At 35.2% G+C, this 13,990-nt stretch overlaps 1 protein-coding gene across 5 annotated transcripts; it reads right to left on the bottom strand.

The window, feature by feature from the left end:
- Positions 1-13,398, bottom strand: LOC106154222 (uncharacterized). Of its 5 annotated transcripts, XM_013528511.2 has the most exons (14): positions 13,320-13,398; positions 12,735-12,847; positions 12,355-12,487; positions 12,003-12,142; positions 11,665-11,771; positions 11,096-11,233; positions 5,888-10,240; positions 5,505-5,603; positions 5,036-5,128; positions 3,715-3,804; positions 3,192-3,284; positions 2,854-2,946; positions 1,626-1,880; positions 1-1,445 (listed from the first exon to the last, which is right to left on the bottom strand). In XM_013528511.2, the coding sequence occupies exons 2-14, from the start codon at positions 12,757-12,759 to the stop codon at positions 1,074-1,076; spliced, it is 5,991 nt and encodes a 1,996-aa protein (XP_013383965.2). In that variant the 5' UTR covers positions 12,760-12,847; positions 13,320-13,398; the 3' UTR covers positions 1-1,073. The 5 variants fall into 5 exon arrangements, with proteins under 5 accessions (XP_013383965.2, XP_013383966.2, XP_086861370.1 ...); XM_013528512.2 differs by lacking the exon at positions 2,854-2,946; XM_087005244.1 differs by lacking the exon at positions 3,192-3,284.
- Positions 13,399-13,990: the final 592 nt, after the last annotated feature.

Below are 13,990 nucleotides of genomic sequence, written 5' to 3'. Positions count from 1 at the left end.
ACAGTAGAATATCTTAAGGTGTATGGCTGGAAATCCCTGCCAGGGAATGACTGAGGTTTGGATAAAAAAAATCAAAACATAACATTTTACAACTGATTGCTTCACAGCACTTACGCTATAACAAAGGCTGGTCATTTTTCATCATTTCCTTTGCTGGGTGATCTCACGTTATGTTAAAAGACCAGAGATTCTTTTTACGTTGATATGTCTCCAATTAAAGTCAACTTAATGGCAAATTAAAAAAAAGAACTAGAGGATTAGAGAGGTGATACTGCCTCCCAGTATTGTACCACCAGCTGGAGAGAGCGCATTCGTATAGAAAACAAAATAAAAGGGGCACCACCTCCAATGTTGTGCTTGACAAGCTTTTCAAAAAGCAGTTAACAAGCCTTCTCAATTTTTTGTTGAAAATTACAATTTATAACAAATTTATAACATGTGGAAAAGTAAAAGGTCAAATCCAAATTTGTGAAGTACGGTTCATGGTGAAAAGTAGGCCAAAAGTCAACGTTCAAGGTCACATGAAGACTCTTGATATACCAGACTGGCACAGATATGCCCAAAGATACCAATCAGTTTTCATTGAGATCTATGGGCATATCTGTGCCAGTCTTGGATAATATAAGGGACTGAAAATTTGCAAAGTTCAGTTTATGGTGAAAAGTAGGTCAAAGGTCAATTTCAAGGTCACAGTTAGACTGCCAGTATATGCACGACTTCCTATTGAAGCTCAATAGTAACTATGGACGTATCCTTGCTATTTCACATTTTATTTTCACTACTGAATATTGTGATACTGTGCTCTTTGATATAGTGCAACTCATAAACTGTATGAAAAAAAAAACAGACTACGATGGTGGTACAATAACTAAGCCACCAAAATGGTAAATTTGCATAAAAATTAAATGTTCAATACAACGAACAAAAGCAACCTGACATTGTGACAAAGACAAAAGAATAACTAAGTAAAAAAGTTCACGATATTTTAATTTCTGGAGTGTTTGAAAAGCTATTATAAAAATACATCCATAAATTTCCCAACACTGGAAATCCTCTGCCATGCCATTTCATCTTCATCCAAGTGCAGTATCTTTCAGACTGAAGACATCAGCTATTTCTAGTTTACAAGCTGAATCAGAATTATTGCTGGGACATGAAGCCTCTGATTTTTCTTTGACCTCAACTTCAGAAAGAAGGAAAACATTTTCTCCATCCCAATATGGCAACTGAGCTGTATCAAGAGGTCTGCTGTCACATAACTCATGCCTGGTACCTCTGCCCAATCCCTGCTCAATGATTGCAGTAACAGTTAAACATTTCTGATTGACCAACTTTTCTTTCTCACACCTGGCATGCGTCTTTGTATCACTGGTCTTGTTGGGGACATGACATTTTTCTTGCAAAACTTGACCCAGCACTGTTCTTCCTTCGACACTTTTGAAAAACTGCAAAAGATAAATTTATCATTGATACAAAACAATTAGATCCTGCAATTAGCTCTTCAGTTAGGCCTTGGCTCAACTTGGTAGTGAAAACACACTCAATGGCATATAAACAACAACAACAAAATAAATGTTGGAAAAAATGTTTTCTAGTGAACCTAAAAAATACCTAGTTCCACTGACCTTTGCAAGATCAAACAGGTTCACATGTGGTGTCTTCCCACAATTCACCGTTTGTTGCATTGTACAGCTGCATGAAGATGCATTTCTATTTGAGTGTTTTCTGCATCTTCTTTTTTTCTTCTCAGTTACTTCCACCTGATAATGCTTTGTAGGAATCCTTTGTCTGCCAGACCTACGAATACTTGATTGAGTCCAATTCTTTCTTTGTTTGAAAAGTGGTTCCTTGTATTCAGCCTCTTCATCATCTTTTTTAGCCTGGTTAAAAAATTAATAATTAACATAATTTAACAGAAACAGTACATTAAAAAAAATTTACAGGAAACAAGTGCTATAAAAACATATTAATAAGAAAAACAGGCGCAGAGTAGGTGCCAAAGTGCTGGCAGAACATGACACAAATGCAACAAAAAAAAAAAAAAAAAGAGAAACAGGTTTCAACAACAAAAGACCAGAAGCCATAGTAGTGAACAGAGGACATAAAAAGATGTAATTCAGAAAAGGGTAAATGAACAAGGCAGCAAAGCTGTCAAATGTACAGACAAAAAACAGACAATAAAGATGTAGAAAACAGGTCATTTTAATGCAATAATAAATAAAGCTTATAATAGCACAGTCAATCAACAATGAATTTTAATCTGCAAAACAGCTAACATGGTCAATAACAGGAGCGGATCCAGAGATATTTTCTGACAGTATTCCAAGTTATCTTTGTTGATCCATCCTCCATTTTGATGGTCTTCCAACAGAAAAAAATAGATACCCGTCAATGTAAACTTTAAAATCTGACCGTCTTCCGGTAGACCCAGAAGACAGTCTCAATCTGCCCTTGCAATAACATTGAATTTTTATTAAACAAGGCAGCAAAGCTGTCAAATGTACAACTGTATGTCAATCCTAAGAAATATTCTTGTAAGTTAAAACAATAATAAGTTACACAGTTTTCTTTTCAAAACGTTTGTGGTGACAGTGCACAAAGTAGGTTTTATTGTCAATTTTGACAACAAAATGACCCTTTTCTTAATTTGTGCAGCCAGTAACTCCAGGTTTGACTAGCTGAAGCAAATATGGGATATAATGTCAGAAAACATTACTATTATTTGTTCTAAATGTTCATCATTTAAATCTTGTCTTTAGGTTAGGGTTGAGAAACTAAAATCTGCCTAAAATATACCTTTCAACATTTAAATATTTAAATAACAGAAACTGTAATTTTATCTAACTGTTTCACCTTTTTCACAGACTTTGATGACGTAGGCCTTCCCCTACGCTTTGGTGCTTTGTCCAAAGTGTTTCCTGAACTCTGAACTGTCATCTCAACATTCTGGAAATTTGAAAAAATACACTTACTAAAGAAAAAAAATCATTCATTCAGTTCAAGTCACCTAACTAAAAACATTAGTGTGATAACATGTTAAAACAAGTTAACAAAAAGTTATTTTGTGTCGTCTCAGTTTTCAATCCAAAATGCAACACTCAAGTACACACCGCCTAAATGATAAATTTCTATACCTAAATAAGATTGTAATCTTATCAATTTGGAAACTGTAATTTTGTCCAACTAATTACCTTTTTCACAGTCTGTGATGATGTAGGCCTTTCTCTGCGCTTTGGTGTTTTGTTAAAAGTGTTTCCTGAACTCTGAACTATCATGTCAACATTCTGGAAATTTGAAAAAATACACTAAGAAAAAATCATTCATTCAGCTCAAGTCACCTGACTAAAAACATTAGTGTGATAACATATTAAAACAAGTTAACAAAAAGTTATTTTATGTCGTCTCAGTTTTCAATCCAAAATGCAACACTCAAGCACACACTGCCTAAATGATAAATTTCTATACCTAAATAAGTTTGTAATCTGATCAATTTGCCTGCATCTTTACTTTTAGACCCCACAAATAGCCTTATTTATACCACTTATCACATATATGTTTGCCAAAAATACTTAGATTTCATTGGGGGGGGGACCCTCAAACATTTCACCAATGTGTAAAAAACGTGCCTTAAAACACTGCAGTTAATCAATTGCCTATCAAACAAATATGACACATTTTAAGAACAGAAAATGGTATTTAGCCTCACTGTTTCACCTTTCTGCTTTTCTTTGATGATACAGGCCTTCCCCTGCGTTTTGGTGCTTCATCAAAGTTGTCTGAAGTCTGAACTGTCTTTTCAACACTCTAGAATTTTGAAAAAGGACTTATGTAAGTATTACTCATCTAGCTAATCACCTTCCTAAAATATTAGTGTGACCATGTGGATTTTTTTTTTTTTTTTTTGTTAAACAAGATAAAAAAAATTTGTCTCCTCTGGTTCCATTCAAAAATGCAACACTCCTGCAAGTACATGGCACCAAAGAGATGAACAAACTATAATTATCATGGTTTGTAATTTGGCTGCTTTGTATTCCTAGACCATGAAAGTAATACTACACAGTGACTGTATTAATACTATTTCTGTTTGCCTAAAATAAAAAGAATTTATAGAAAAAAAAACTATACTGGACTGCTTAAAAATGTTACTAATTCCAAAGTTCAATAACTTCAACATTTCTGAAGATACTGTAATTTTAATTAAATGTTAAAACATTTAGATATTGAAGGAAAATGCTATTAATAAATTCTGAAAACTTCATGATACCACCTTTTTTGTTTTGGCACACCTAAAAATTACAATCTTAAGTCAAAAAATCCCATGCTGGCCTATGTGACTTCTGACAGGTGCTACTATCTGGCAGTTTTGACACCTGGTAAATGCAGATGTCTGCTACTGCAGGTGTTCAGACATGATTTTTGTGTTGATGCAAGGCAGTTAGATATTTATAAGTGAGAGACCAATACTACAATGGTTTTTAATGATAGCAACAAGGCAATTATTGATGCCTTTGTTATAGAAAAAGGATGGAATAGCAACAGGATTGTCAAAGAATTTCCTGAAAAGAACTGGACTTGGCAACCTTATTATTGGCTTGCTAACCAAGAACATTTATACTCAGTACTAGGGGAGATAAGGAAGTGCATAATGTCATAATAGAGGTGGATACGGGAAGTCTGACAGCAAAAAGGAGACTGAATTGATCATATAAGTAAAATTCAGGTAGACTCAACAGTCATTTTCTCTGTCATGGCATTTTGATTTGATTTTATTTGATAATATCAAAACTGTATCACTTTAACACTAGAAATTTTCAGGGTTGGCCTTTAACGATGTATCAAAATATGTGCAAAATTTCAATTAAAAAATTAGGGAAGTGTTGAAGTTATTGAACTTTGAAATTAGTTAAGTTTTTTTAGCCACCCAATATGTAAAAAAAAACCTTTACCTAAAAACAATACAATTTGATCAAATACCTATCAATCAACTATTTAACATTTAAATAATTGGAAATGGTATTTAGTCTTGTCGTTTCACCTTCTTCACATTCTTTGATGATATAGGCCTGCCCCTGCGTTTTGGTGCTATGTTAAAGGTGCCTCCTGAACTCTGGACTGTCATGGCAACATTCTGGAAATTAGGGGTGGAAATACTGATTTAAATAAATGTCATTCATTAAGCTAATGCCTGTTCATTAAAATTTGTAAAATGTTATTGTAGGTAGATAACATCAAATTCCATCATACAATGTAAGTAGTATACATGTACTCCGTCAGTGTTCATTCTTGTAAAGAAGAAATTAATGCTAATTTATGAACATCTTGATTAACTTACTCTTGCCCTAGGACTTACTTTATCTCCACTCCATCTAAATATTGTGATGATGCTTATCGGTGAAACAATTGTGAATTAATTTTCGTATGTCTCTTGTATTTCTACAGCAAAGAACTATAAAACAAACCAACTTATATTAACAACCTTATTCAAAATATTAATGTCATTTTACCTCTGTTCTTTGATCAGATAATTGTGATCTTCCCCCACATTTTAGAGCAGGGGAGAGGTCATTTGGTTGGCTCTCTGCTGTCAGATCAATAAACTGGACCTAGAAATATTTTAAAGTTCTTCAGGATATTCTTTCTGTAAAATCTTAGTCATGTTTTGGATTTACCTCTGGTGCAATAAAATTTTCAATCGAAATTGGACAACTGCTGCATTTAGTAGTAAAGTCTAGAACTAAATTAATCTTTTTCTCTGCAGTAAAAAAAAATTAAATACTAATAAATGCACTTGTTAACATTAAGAGTACATAATAGTGATAATTCTAGTTGCAACATGCACTGTATAACTGCCTCAAATCAAATATATCTTTTAAATATTGGGATCTACCTGCTGAGAACTTTTTAACTTGCTTGAATTCTGCATTTTTCCCTCTGATTGAGAACCATTGCATGTGCTCAAACCTCTGCAAGAATCCAACTTGACTTTGGTACCAGCCTTGGGTTCAGCTGTAAGTTGGTAACAGTTTAGTTCACAAGGACAAGAATCAGATAATTTTCTCAGTTTCTTAGGTGGTGTCATCTCTTGTGATAGAAATCTGTTCTGCTGAATAATTCTTCGTTTATTGTTGACCATGGCACCAGTATTAGCATAGTCAAATTTTGATTTCAAAGGACAAGGAGACATATTCCTTGGTTTCTTAGGTGGTGATACCTCTGGTGGATGAAGATTATTCTGTTGACTAATTCTTTGTTTAGCGTTGAGCCTCTTCTGCATCCGAATTCCACTCAGATGACCTTCCTTAGTTGATATCTTATTGTCTGATAATGTAGATTTGACAATGTCTTTTGACTTGGTGTAACATGGTGTCTTACTACATGTTTGGAAATAAGATTCTAATCTGGTTCTAGACACTTTCCAAGACTGGGCGTGCCTTTTCTTACTACTCCCAGACAATGTCTGAAAATTTCTTGGGATATGTTTCAACCCTTTGTTGAGTGACATGTCTTTTGAGCTACACATGTTATACTTTTGTGAGTCTGAATGCCAAGGTTTTTCAGTAAGCACACAACTGATAGATGATGGCTTTAAACTTTGCTGATTTTGAGTTTCTTTCTTCAGAGAAGTTGGCAATGCATCTTTTAGCTGGAAACCAACTGATGAGCCCTTTCCACTATCTATTTCAAATGTGACATCTGTTTTTCTGTGACATGGAGTGGTCAACTGCTTTTTTAATGTGGATTTATGAGAGTTGGGTTGAACAAGTTTCCTTTCTTTGATGTTGGAAACATCTTTTGTTATAGGATCACCCATTGCTTTGCTGCTGGAGTTATTATCTTTTAAGGTACCTTGAAAATATGCATGTTTGTTGGGCAGAGGGGTCTCTTTTGAGAGAAGATCACTTGACGAGTTTTGTCTTTTTCTGTCCTTAGGGCCTTCTTTCATTTTGGTTAATGGATCATCACTTTGTTTCCCATTTCTTTCTCCAGATGTCCGCAACTTTTGTTGAATGCACTTTGGTTTGTTGGAATGTTCTCCTCTTCTTGTAACATCTTGAGAAATCACATGTGGCTGAAACTCATTGCTGGCTGACAGGCCCCAACTACTGCATTTTGAGTTACTCTGGAGCCTAGGATCTTTTTGGACATTTTGAGGCCCAGTATAAGCAAAACACTGCTGGCAGCAACACCCATATTGCCTGTTGAAACAGTTTAATGGCCATCCCCACCATAATGCTGGTTCTGGTGGACCAGGGGGAAACATGAATGGGGCATGAAACTGCTTTATGACTGAAGGAACAGAGGGGGATAATGTGAACTGAGTATTCTCAGTACTTTGGACCTCTTTGGATGGGATTTTTAACAAGCTGGCTGACTGTCCCTTCATACTCAATTTTTCACCAATTTTGGACTCCACGTGTTTAGCTATCCAAGCAGTTTTATGCTTTTCATCAATACTGTAATCATCATACTCTGACAAAAATTGCTTTTTCTTCTCTGGTAATTCAGGTATTCTGCTGGCTTGGCTTGTGCTCGTCTGTGATGTTTGTTCTGGAAAAGTACACTTGCTTGGCTCTTGCAGTTCTTCTTTGGATATATTTTTTGAGGATCCCACATCAAAATGAGGGTATTTGTCCTTGTTGCTCTTTGATAAATGGGATTCTACTGAGGCTGCAACATTCCCTCTGACTTTTGGTATGCCCTGCCTCTTATCAAGAGATTGGGAACTTGCCACAGGTGTGATGTTGTTTTGATGTTCACCAAGATCAACAGCATTAGATGTCATGGAAGTGGCAACCCAAGCTTTGCTATCTTGACTATCGGAAGCAACTGGTTTAGACATAGACAACTGGGCATTTTTGCTATCAGCAACATGTGGTTTCAGTCTGGATGGATCCTTTGCAGTTTTGGACATGGAAACAGGTCTATCAAAAGTTGATGACTGTGCCTTTTTGGGAGCTGATGCAGTTTCTTTGGAGGCAGATGAATCTCTAGAAATAATATTTCTCTTGCCAGGTAATAGCAGTTCACTATCCTGAGGATGTGTAACTTGCCCATCGTTGTATGCAACATGTTGATTGGACCTGGGCAGTTGTTTTTGCATGGGGTTAAATACTTTAGCATGTCTATTGGAAGCAACAGAGTTTGTGGAAGATAACAAAATAGTATCTTTGGCTTTTGTGACAAGCTTTTCAGAAACAGAAGAATTTCCACACTTGGTAATTACATATTTATCTGAAGCAGAGTCCTGTGCTTTTTCAAGATTTGTAGCATCTTTTGTAAAAACTGGCACATGAACATCTTTGGGTGCTTCACCATGTATCTTCAGTCTTGAGGAATATACTGCCCCACAGTTTGGAATCACAGTTTGTGTTTTAGAAGTTGACTGATAGACACCATTTCCAAAATGCCATTTAGTACTTGGCAAATGTGCATGTTTTTTAGCTTGAGCTTTCCTGGATACTGGGACAGGATCCTTGGAATTTGCTGCATGTGTATCCTTAGCATTTGCAAAATGTTCTGCAGACACTGCTGATTGCTTCTCTTTTGGCAGATTTTCGGGACTGGCAACATTTTCTTTTATTGTTAAAGAATGTTCATCATTTGGGGCTGATGAATTCTTGGTGACTGCAACATGCTGTCCAACTTTCAAAGGTGAGGAACATCCATTTCTGATACTTGTTACACTGGTCTCAGTAACTTGTGACCATTTTGACACATCATTTTTGAGAGAAGCTTTCTTGAGAGTTGATACATATTTGGAATCTGCAAAATCTACATCTGTTGAATCAGTAACATGCTTGTCAGGCTCTGCTGTCTGCTTATCTTCTGGAGGATTTTCTAAATTGGCAACAAATTCTTTTTTAGTCGAAGATTGTTCATCTTTAGGCAATGAATGCTTGGTGACTACAGCATGCTCTCTAAAAGTGGATGCGACTCCATCTCTAACTGATATCACCTGTTCTTTCAAAGTTGAATAATATATTTTTTTGATATTTGTTACCTTGTTCATAGTGATGTGTGACTTTTTCGACTCATCATCTGTGGGAAATGTTTTTTTGAGAATGGGTGAATATTTGGTTGCCAAATCTATATCCCTCAAATTAGTAACATGCTTGTCAGGCCCTGCTGGCTGCTCCTCTTTTGGAAGATTTCCTGAATTGGCAACATATTCTTTTTTAGTTGAAGATTGTTCATCTTTAGGCATTGATGAATGCTTGGTGTCTACGGCATGCCCTCTAACAGTGACTGACACCATCTGTTTTTTCAGTGGTGAAAAACTGCCATTTTTTATATTTGTTGTATTGCTCATAGTAATGTGTGACTGTTTTGGCTCATCATCTTTTGGAAATGTACTCTTGAGGATTTGTACATGAAATTTGGAACCTGCTACATCTATATTCCCTGAATTAGTAACATGCTTGTCGGGCATTGGTGTCTGCTCCTCTTTTAGAAGATGTTCTGTATTGCCAACATGTTCTTTTGTAGTTGAAAAATGTTCATCTTTGGGTGCTGATGAACCTTTTATCACTGTAACGTACTCTATAATTACTGATGAATGTCCACTTTTAGGCATAGTAAAACCTTTTTTGGAAGCAGAAGAATGTACAATTTTGACGTTTTGATTTGTGATTGTTTTTGACTGCTTAGATTTTTCATCTTTGGAAGCTGAAGCATTGTAATCAGTAATCTTAGAATGAGCATTTGTGCTTGCTGCTGCATCCTCAATAGCTGTTCGTAAATCATTAAGAGTTAAGGAATCCACCTCCGAAGCTGATATATTTGCACCTTCAATGGCAGCCAGATTTTCTTTGAGGTCTCTTGATTGTAAAGTTGTGGAATCAACCAAACAGCAATTGGAGGTTGACAAATGTGCATCTGTAGTACTTTCAGTTTTTTCTTTCAAAGAGGAAGAAGAATGTGTATCTTTGAGAGATGCCATTTGTCCATGGGAGAATGGTGCCAAAGATGAGCTGTTTGTCTCAGATATCAGAGAACCAGTTTTTGCTGTGGGTATACAAAGCTGTGCATTTTGATTTGCTTGTTCTGCAGACATGGTGGATTGTGCAAGTAATGTGCTGCCAGGATCAAAATTAACACTATGGGGTGAAGGCAAACAGTCTGACTGCACAAAAACATGTGGTGGATAAATCTTCCTTGTAAACCAGATAGCTGCATGAGGTACGCAATGCCTCGGCCGAATAACTAGGGCATTGTTATCATCATATTCATAAATGTAGACCTGAAAACAGAAAAAAAAAATTCTGCAGTCAATTACAAGAGCCAATTCAATGTGCTGGCATGTGTCCTTCAAGCTTCATACAATCTGAAAAATTCTGGTTCTTAAGATACATCATGAAGGTTTTTTATTTAAATGGCAATCAATTTCATTAGTTTTTCAACCCCTCTCATTATATACATTTTATTAAGAACCCACACTCAAAATCGGTTTTGATTTGAGAATTGCACAAAAAGAAACCCCATAAATATCAAAGCATGCTTAAATACTGAAAAAAAATTATTTGACTAAATATCAATCATTTATAATTCTGACCTGCACTGGTAACACCCAGAAAGTTGAAAGAAAAATTTCAATCACAACTCTGTATAATTTCAAGTCATTGATTGTCAGAACAATTGAGGAAGGTGCAGACCTAAATTTGGTTTCAACTGTGAAGCCTTGTAGAGACTTTGGTAACAACATGTTATACAGATCCTGCTGCATATTTAAGCTACTTTACAGATCTCATGATTATTTACAAAACTTGTACATTGAGCTTTATCACCAATAAACAGCGACAAATGTAACCAAATAAATGCATTAATTTCGATTCTGAAATTTGGTGAAAGTATTTTTTCTCATACTTTACTGATTTGGCCCAACAAAGCCCTTTAAAACTGCTTTCAATCACAGTTATATCAGACCCGTAGCCAGCAATTTCAAAAGGGGGGCTCGTTTTTTGAAAAAGTGGACCTTTTCCCATAAAAACTTCATGTACCTAGATCAAATTTTACCCAGAGTGGACCTTTTCCCAGCAAAAGGGGGGGTTCTTTCGAACCCCCCCTGGCTACGGGCCTGTATATCTTAATTGTTTACCTGGCTGTGGTAGTGCTGTAACCTTGGGTGTTCTGTAATGGATGGAGAGTGTGCAGACACATGGCTGTCAAAGCCTACAGCTGGTGGCATGTTCACATACATACCAGGTTTAACTGGGTTTCTTTTCCCCAGTACCAGCTGAAAACACAAAAAGTACAAAATCAATGCAACAATATATATTTTAAAACTCATTTTTTTAAATTACTGCTTAATACATATGATATGCTGTTGCTTCACCATGCAACTACTAAATTAAATTTAAAACTAAGTAGTTTTTTTAATAAAGTATATTCCTAACTGTATGAATACAAACCAGTCTAACTGGTAATCTATTTTGAATTTCAATTAAAATATTTTCTACGTTTCATGCATTGTGTATTCATTTTGTACAACGTATCTCATTCTGTAAACAGTTTGAATTGATGTAATCGCTACCAACATATAACACATATTTTGTGAGTTATCAATCACTGACAGAAAGACACACACTTAAAACCTTAATTAATGCACTTGAACATTACATGTACATGTAGTTTTTTTTCACATGAAAGACAAAATACTATTTTTACCTTGAACATAATCAGTATAGGACTTGACATCCCACTGGTTTCATAGCTGGCTGCTGCCACACATACATCTGGGTGCATACTTAAATGTACTCCGTACCTAGAACTGCCTGAAGGAAAGTATTCAAAGCAACATAAAAAATATCCAGGTCTATGAAAACATGGCTTTTACCTTCATAAATAATTTCAAATAAACACTCGACCAAATTTGTGTCTCGATTTATAGTACTGTATATATACTGTAAAAAATCAGTTAAAGTTCTATGTTTTTTTTCAAGTCAGAATGTCTTTTTCAGTTTGTGGGTCTTTGTAAAAGAAGCAAAGGAACAAATGGAATTTACCAAGGACATTTGAATTGCTCTCTTTAGCTACAAGTCCATTGGTGAAGATTTCATATAACTGAGCTTCTGAATCAACCCATGTGTAACCGTATGTTTCACTGTCACTTGTACCAGAGGCCTGCAATTCCATCTGTTTTTTCCTTAAAAAAAAAAAGGAAATGAAAAATAAACCTCATTTGTCTATTCTAGCTCATTTTAATATTATGTGTTGTTGAATAAAGAATTAAATTTAATTTTTAAACAAAAATAATTATCTACAGGACATGATGAAAGACACAGACCAAAGACAAAAGCCAGCAATTTCAAAGAGGGTGGGGTCTTTTAACATAATGAAAATGGGCTGTGATATTACCTAAACTGCTGCAACAAGTGAGGGTTATACAATGGAATAACTTTCGTCACGCTGAAATCGCATTTTGCGAGAGGTTGTAGAAGGCTGTCTTCAAAGACTCTTGCAATGGCAGTCACGGCAAGAGACTCCAAGTCTAAAATTAATGTGACCAGGAAAATATACATAATGTGCTATACCACCACTGAAATAAACATTTAAACTTATGCACTGTACAATACTTTGATACTATATATCTATCTTACTCAGTTTGTGATAACCAAAAAACTGACACTACTGGATGGAGTAAATGTGCATTACTCATAATTAATGCAATCAAATTGGATGACAGATTAAGAATTAAAATTTTATGATTAAATAGCAATAAATGTCCTTATATCTACCTGTACAAGTAACATCTCTCTCCATCTCTGACTCTGGGAACGGTTAGAAGAAATCTTATAACCTATGCAGTATCATCCACAGTTAATTTATTCCACCTGCAGTACAATCAATCCTGCGTAGAACAAAAACAGCACTTGAGAAATACACCAATGCAGGTTGAAAATGGTTGCTAATTTATAAGTATAACTGGACTACTTTTGTTTAGTTATCTATATTTTAATAAATAAATAAAATTGACACTAATTATAGTTTATATACTGCTCATATTATTCTCTTTCACATGTAGCCCTCTATACATAAATATCTTTGAATTGACGCTTTTCATTGCTCTAATAAATGCGCTTTTTCAGGTAATACACGTAATTTTCTAAAGAATTCTGTGAAAACTTTGCTGTGTTCTGTAAAACTACCATAAACCTTTTTTGTCAAACCCAAAAGTTAGGCAATGATTAATTAGCAACCCGTAGGTACCTACGTTTCAATTTCATGTAGACCTCCATGTATTGTAGCCTTAATATGCAATTACACATACATGTATCTGAATCAAGTTTTTATTGATTTTTGACAAGGGCGCAAGATATTACCTCTATCCACTTTAGGAACCATGCGTCCTTCTCTATATTTGTGTCTGCCACCAAGCTGTCCTCCACATTGCACCTTCGTCAAAAGCAGGTTCGTAAAGATTAATAATATTTATGATGAAGGTAGAAAAAATACCCCCCCCCCCCCTCGTTGTTTTCTTTCTATTTAAATCTTATTGGGGTGGGGGATAAATTAAGATGAAAATATTTAAGCTTTCAAAATATATATTTTTTAAATTTTTCGTGAACATGAAGGAAACTAATAAATTTACAATCAAATTTACAGTGAATTTGGTACAAAATTTTACACATTTCAAATGCAGAGCAATTGCACTTGCAGGACCGTATAATAAGAGTTGAGGGTTGGAGAGAGTCGGAAGGTGGGGGAGGGGGCAGTCTCACCCCTCCTTTTCCTTGAGTTTTTTTTTTTTCAACCTATGGCCCTGGCTAATTTGAGACAAAATGATGCAGTCACTTTAAAATCAATTAATTTTCAAAAAATTTATCACGTAGAAAACTCTAGTGGGAATGTTGAAACCAACTTAATTGGGGGCAATTTTTATGAAATATATACGTAAAGGTCACTCCTGTAAAGGGCATGGAGCATGGTGAATTATGAGTACATGCATTTTAGTAATAGTAAAATAGAAATTAACAGCTAAAAAATGGGTTTA

This window comes from Lingula anatina, chromosome 2 (genome assembly GCF_051362555.1).
Source record: "Lingula anatina isolate TDL-2025a chromosome 2, LinAna3.0, whole genome shotgun sequence".
Taxonomy (NCBI): Eukaryota; Metazoa; Brachiopoda; class Lingulata; order Lingulida; family Lingulidae; genus Lingula; species Lingula anatina.
The sequence above is the reverse complement of the archived record's forward strand: the minus strand, read 5'-3'. Positions and strand labels throughout refer to the sequence as shown.

What these genes read in the sequence shown, in the direction of transcription:
- LOC106154222 (XM_013528511.2), bottom strand. Translation starts at nt 12,759, where the DNA reads ATGGAGAGAGATGTTACTTGTACAG. An exon ending in AGTTAAAAAGTTCTCAGCAG is followed by an intron (nt 5,604 to 5,887) that starts GTAGATCCCAAT and finishes AAATATTTCTAG; the next exon opens with GTCCAGTTTATTGATCTGAC. An exon ending in CATCAAAGAAAAGCAGAAAG is followed by an intron (nt 3,285 to 3,714) that starts GTGAAACAGTGA and finishes TCAAATTTCCAG; the next exon opens with AATGTTGACATGATAGTTCA.